The sequence below is a fragment of the Lampetra planeri genome, chromosome 76 (assembly GCF_965212315.1).
Source record: "Lampetra planeri chromosome 76, kcLamPlan1.2.h2, whole genome shotgun sequence".
Lineage (NCBI taxonomy): Eukaryota > Metazoa > Chordata > Hyperoartia > Petromyzontiformes > Petromyzontidae > Lampetra > Lampetra planeri.
This window is the reverse complement of record NC_136181.1, coordinates 2,248,047-2,254,726: the sequence shown is the minus strand read 5'-3', so window position 1 is coordinate 2,254,726 and position 6,680 is coordinate 2,248,047. Positions and strand designations below refer to the sequence as shown.

Genomic DNA, 6,680 nt, shown 5'->3' with positions numbered 1-6,680 from the left:
ACTTGTGTTGCCTCCGAAACGTCGTGATTTTTATTTTATTTTTATTAATTTTGATGTTTTACCTACGTGACTTTACCGAAAAAACCTAAGAATATGAATCCTTGCAGTCACGAAAGCTTCAAATCTAGAATTATGTCTTAGTGTGTTTATGTCAGGTCTCCAAATTCAAATCTCACCGCAGGATACAGTTCTTATAATTAAGATTATTACGCATGAACTTAGGGAGGCACCACTCAGACTCTTCTGTTAATCAACTTTAATTCTAAACAAAAACATACACTCTAATATGCAAACTCTTATGCTTGAAATTGTTAACACAGTACTCCTGGAGATATTCTCATTGATCCGACATTTAACCCTCAATGGTTACGTTGTCAAACTGGGTAATCAGAACAATCAATTAATTCCTCGGAGTAACGCCAGCATATACGGCAATAGGAAAAGTCCTTAACAATGCGTGCGACGATATTCATATGAACAGCAATAAAGAAACATATCCCGAAGGCGAAGTATATGTCAATTAATTCATTGGCAAGATTATGCAATTAACGAAAACGAATGACTAAAATACTTCTAACAATCGTATTCATGTAACTCGACGGGCAGCAAATGCTTTTCATGATAAATTGATATTTAATGCACCACCTTGGAATGGCAACCCTTCTTGAAACACAAAGATAACTTTTTGGAACAATCTTATTCGTCCCGATATGCGTGTTGTGTGCGTGTCTTCTTTGATAAATTATTTTCGTAAAGCAGACGCCGAGGTTGGGCATTCCTTGTACCAAAATTTAGTTTGTTCCCTGCGGAACGGTGAGCCTGAGGGTGGCGTGTCATAAAAATGGCTTCATTACTCCCTCTCGCTCGGGGCGTGTCTGCTGGCAGCTGCCGGCTCCTTCCACTGCTGGATGAGTTGGTTGCACGCGCTCTCTCCTGCCCCATGCTCTTTGCCGATGCACCAGCTTGTTTGCTGGTTGCCGTTCCTCACTCTTGTCTTAGTTCTCAGCTGGTGCTGGTCGGTGTGTGTGTGTGGGTCGAACCCACGGTGCTCTTGCCGGCACTCTCCTCTTCCTCACGGGCGGCAGGTCAGGCTCTTTCTCCTGCTGGATGAGCTGAGTCGGCACAGCGCTTGTCGCTTGTCTGCTGGCAGCTGACACCCTTGCACGGTGGCGCTCGGTGGCGCTGCTGCGTGCTCTCTCTCCTGCTCCGTGCTCTCTGGCGGCGCACAATTACGCGTGCAGCTGGTTCTCTGCGATGCTGGCTTGGACGATGCTTGGCTCTTTCCGCCCTTTCTTGAGGTTTATTGCTTGACGTTGCTCGTCAGATTTCGATTTAAAGCTTTCGTGACTGCAGGGATTCATCTTCTTGGTTCTTTCGGTAAAGTCACGTAGAAGGGAAGTAATAAAATAATAAAAAGAAAACATAAAGTAATTCTCACGACGTTTCGGCCACAACGCAAGCAGCCGTCCTCAAGTGAAAACCAGGTGTGTCGAGGCGACAGACCTGGTTTTCACCTGAGGACGGCTGCTTGTGTTGTGGCCGAAACGTCGTGAGAATTATTTTATTATGTTTTCTTTTTATTATTTTATTATTTCCCTTCTACGTGACTTTACCGAAAGAACCAAGAAGGTTGCTCGTCAGTTCAACTCGAAGTTGCTCGTCAGTTCAACTCGAGCTGCAGCTGATCGTGGGAGCTGGGACTCACTCTCACAACTTGTCAATTGTATTCGCACCCTCTTAAGCAACTGTGAAAGCTTAGTACAATACAACTCAACGCAATCCTTGACTTTGCAAGCGACTCAAAACATCAGGATAAATGTAGAATAAAACTTTTAGCGATACTGTTGGTCCATGCCGAACTCAACAACGAGCATCACCTCGCCCCTCTTCTCTGCGAGACACCACACCCATTGGTAATGTCGAGGCTAAGCCCCACAGCCTGCTCTTTTGCAAGACTGAATTGCATGTGTCCGTGCTTAAATGTGAAATTCTCTCCCTACTTTGCGCATCTCTTGTGAGAGAAAAAAAAAGATGCTCTCTGTCACCGTCCTCTCTCCGCGGCCGCGCCCGATTGCCGCCCCCCCTCTTCCCTTGATGACCCCGGACGGGCTGTTTTCCATCAAAGTTTATGCTTGTTTGCATTTCCCCCCCCCCCCTCATAGTGTTTGTTATCTCGAGGCCCGACACCCTTCATACATATTTTAACGGCTACCATGTGTTTGTGTCAAATTGTTGGAAGACAAAGGTGGCCGGGGAGGCTCTGATTTCATGGAATACATATTATCTAGTCTGGTGTGTTTAACCTATTTTCTTGTATATCTTATGAGTTACCCCCGGTTAAATATCTCGTGGTTATTATTTGGTTTATGTTTAACCAAGATTCGTAATGCCCCTCGTTGTTACCACCATTATTTCGAGGGTTTTGCCAAGCTTTGTTATAAGTCTATGTCGCCAGGGATCGGTGTATTATTCTCGAGTTATATTTTGATATCGGGAGGTTGGAGAGATAGCTTAAGTTTGGACTTAAGTTTTCGTGATTGCAGGAGCTTATGTACTTTGGTTCATTTGGTAAAGTCACATAGATAGAAAGATACAATAAAAAATGTATATATGCGGTGAATAAGAGTAAATTAAGGGAATTGATAATAAAGCCAATAATGTAGACTGTAGGCTATAATATCGACTTATTCTTATAGTCAAGCTTCGAACTTTAACTATATAAAAAAAATATATTCCAGTTATCATGTCCGTTTGTGGCTCTGGAGATTTGTATGTGAACTGTCCAATACTTTAGGGAGGTCATGGCATATGGTCGTCTGACAACCTGGAGATTTTGCAGATCGTCGTTAACCCCTTTGCCCCAGGAATGTATTGCTTTTTTTTATGACCTCCAGATGCCTGGTGTTTGTGGGAGGTAGTGGGTTTGAGGGTGTGTTTTATATCGATTATTATTATTTTTAAAAAATATTGTCAAAATTATTTTATATATCAATTTTTGGAAAAAGGCCTATATATACAGCATGGGGATTGCCTCGCTCTCCCTCAGAATCGGAATGCTCCTCCTGCTTCACGCTGCCTCCATCCACTTGTAGATAGGGTCCTGGAGTCCAATCTTGATCTTCACATTTCACCGTCACTTCTTCATATTTAACTTCTTCACATTTCACTGTCACTCCTGGCCATGTTGCCAAGTCGGAAGTTTCTTCTGATTCTCGTTTCATGAGAGATGGGCTCATTGCAGCATGTTGACTTTCACAAGTCGATTTCACTTTCTCCTTGTGGATCTTCTCATGCCTCTTTAGGTTTCCTGATAATGTAAACTCCTTCCCACACACAGTGCACTTGAAGGGCTTCTTGCCTGTGTGTGTTCTCTGATGAATATGAAGAGTTAATGGTTGAGCAAATGCCTTCCCACACACAGTGCACTTGAATGACTTCTCACTGGTGTGTGTTATCTGATGAATATGAAGAGTTTTTGAATGAGCAAATGCCTTCCCACACACAGTGCACTTAAAGGGCTTCTCACCAGTGTGTGTACTTTGATGAATATAAAGAGTTTCTGAACGAGCAAATGCCTTCCCACACACAGTGCACTTGAAGGGCTTCTCGCCGGTGTGTGTTCTCTGATGAATATGAAGAGTTTCTGAACGAGCAAATGTCTTCCCACACACAGTGCACTTGAAGGGCTTCTCGCCCGTGTGTGTTCTATTATGTTTCTGAAGATATGCTGACTCAGCAAATGCCTTACCACATACACTGCACTTGAAGGACCTCTCGCCTGTGTGTGTTCTCTGATGAATTTGAAGAGTGCTTGAATGAGCAAATGACTTCCCACACTCAGTGCACTTGAAGGGCTTCTCACCCATGTGTGTACTTTCATGAATATGAAGAGTTTCTGAACGAGCAAATGCCTTCCCACACACAGTGCACTTGAAGGGCTTCTCACCGGTGTGTGTTCTCTGATGATTATGAAGAGCTTCTGGACGAGCAAATGTCTTGCCACACACAGTGCACTTGAAGGGCTTCTCACCCGTGTGTGTTCTATTATGTTTCTGAAGATATGCCGACTCAGCAAATGCCTTACCACATACACTGCACTTGAAGGACCGCTCGCCTGTGTGTGTTCTCTGATGAATTTGAAGAGTGTTTGAATGAGCAAATGACTTCTCACACACAGTGCACTTGAAGGGCTTCTCGCCCGTGTGTGTTCTCTGATGAATGTGAAGATATGCTGACTCTGCAAATGCCTTACCACATAAACTGCACTTGAAGGACCTCTCGCCTGTGTGTGTTCTCTGATGAATTTGAAGAGTGTTTGAATGAGCAAATGACTTCACACACATAGTGCACTTGAAGGGCTTCTCACCGGTGTGTGTTCTCTGATGAATCTGAAGAGTTAATGGTTGAGCAAATGCCTTCCCACACAAAGTGCACTTGAAGGGCTTCTCACCGGTGTGTGTTCTCTGATGAATATGAAGAATGTCTGAACGAGCAAATGTCTTGCCACACACAGTGCACTTGAAGGGCTTCTCGCCCGTGTGTGTTCTATTATGTTTCTTAAGATATGCTAATTCTGCAAATGCCTTACCACATACACTGCATTTGAAGGGCTTCTCGCCCATGTGTGTTCTATTATGTTTCTTTAGAAAAACTGACTCTGCAAATGCCATACCACATACACTGCACTTGAAGGACTTCTCGCCAGTGTGTTTTCTCTGATGTCTCTTCAAGTTACCCATCTGATCTGTGCTGTATGGACACTGGATGCATTGGTGCCTTTTACTTCCAGCCTTTGCCGAGCCTCTCTTCTCCATGTGATTGATTCTGCAAATACATATAAATTACACACAATTTTCAGGCAGACCTCGCTTAGTGCGACCCTTAGTGCCGATTTATTACAGCGCTCTTTGTCCTGGATATTTGTTCAAAGTGCTCACGAGTGAAAACACGCAGCAGCGCTAGCCAAGCAAACGTACCCGGCCCCAATGTTCCCTCGGCCAATGCGAGCGACGCATGCTCTAAGCCAACCAGACCCCACCCGCCGCGATTTAATGATCACGATTCGTGGTCATAATTAGATTTAAAAAATATGACTCGTTTAGCCAGTTGAGAACTCACACGACCAGGATAGAGTCTCAGGCTCCACCTAAAAAAACCTCGCCACACAAATTTAGATTGAGGGCTTCACTAAGTTTCGATTTAAAGCTTTCGTGACTGCAGGGGTTCATCTTCTTGGTTCTTTCGGTAAAGAACCAAGAAGGCTTCACTAAGATGAGGAAGGTCCTGAAGCCTTTCTCTGAGAATGACCCGGACTGGAAGGGCAGCAGCTCCTTCAACCTTGTCTCCCTCCACTACCTTGTAGGATTAGTAAACTAGAATGCACTCGAAAGTATAGTAAATAATACTGATGTTATAAATAATTATTTTTATTAAATGTTTAGCATCTGTATTATTATTAGCGCTATTACCAATACCCAAATGAAGCCCTCATATTATTCAAACTAAAGATATAACATTGTCAGAAACGCATCCCTATATAGTAGCGCTGATTGATTGGCTCAATTCTACAGGAACAAAGCATCTGGAGGAGCGCTAAGCGAGTTTTGGGTGTAAAGGGCAAGGGCACTCACATCGACTTGGAAGCCACTGGTCAGTCTGCCTCTCTCTGTGACAGGGAAGGTTTTGCCCACGCACTGTTCAAGCAGGCTGAACCCACTGTCCGTGCAAATGTCACCAATCCAGCATTCCAGGTTCACCACTGTGGTCAAATGAAGCGGTCACCCTGATTAGTAAGACAGAATCGATAGATAGAATTAAATCCGTCTTGAAAACTCACCTATTTAAACTTCGTCTTTGTGTGTGTGGGCGAGTGTGTGTGTGGGTGGGCGATAGCGTATCGATTCCCGCGCTGTGCTATGATCCCGGCGACCCGGGTTCGATTTCCCGTCAAAGCCAACACTGTGACACATATCTGAACTGGTCCTAGGTCTCCCCTAGGTCAACTCAGCCTCCAATGAGGACCTGGTGCGGTGTGTAAACATCGCCACTCGGGAGACAAAGGCAGTCCGGGCGTGGTGCTCGACACCCACCCCTTCGTGTGCCGTGCCGGCCTTCATAGATGCTCGCTGACAGTGGGCGAGTGTGTAAATGTATGGGTGAGAGCGTGTGGGTGAGCGTGTTGGCGGGCGAGTGTAATTGTGTCATGCTTTGATGTCTCATTGCGACTAAAAGCAAACGTCTGGGCTGGTATCGTCCGAATATTCCAGTGTTGCCTGCATATTACTCAATCGGAAATACGCGAATGCAAAACAAAAACTCGACGATCCTGAACTACAGAATGGAGGCTCTGAGAGGTGAAGTAGTCAGCCAGGTGAAGACAAATTAAACTTAAGAGAATCAAAGCAAAGTCAGTCAGGCAAGGGCAGGAGGTAAGGCCTGCATGGCTCGGCCCCAAGTAGTAACGTTCCAACCTGGACACCGATTGCATACTTGCCGCTACTCAATTGCTATCGCTACGAGAGAGAGAGGGAAGAAGCGAGGCTGTACCTGGGTAAACAACAACAACCAACATCACGATGTGAACTTCTCACCTCCGATCCGAGCGAGTTGCGCGCACAGAAGCAGCTCCTGGGATTTCGTGACGTCACACGGAAGCGCGCGGCGGGATGACATGACGTCAC

General features: G+C 45.1%; 1 protein-coding gene across 2 annotated transcripts; it reads right to left on the bottom strand.

The window, feature by feature from the left end:
• Window positions 1-241: 241 nt before the first annotated feature.
• Window positions 242-6,680, bottom strand: LOC144737988 (uncharacterized). Of its 2 annotated transcripts, XM_078620916.1 has the most exons (3): window positions 6,591-6,680; window positions 5,631-5,758; window positions 242-4,824 (listed from the first exon to the last, which is right to left on the bottom strand). In XM_078620916.1, exon 3 carries the CDS (start codon window positions 4,812-4,814, stop codon window positions 2,982-2,984), a length of 1,833 nt encoding a protein of 610 aa, XP_078477042.1. In that variant the 5' UTR covers window positions 4,815-4,824; window positions 5,631-5,758; window positions 6,591-6,680; the 3' UTR covers window positions 242-2,981. The 2 variants fall into 2 exon arrangements, with proteins under 2 accessions (XP_078477042.1, XP_078477043.1); XM_078620917.1 differs by lacking the exon at window positions 5,631-5,758 and having other exon boundaries at window positions 6,591-6,658.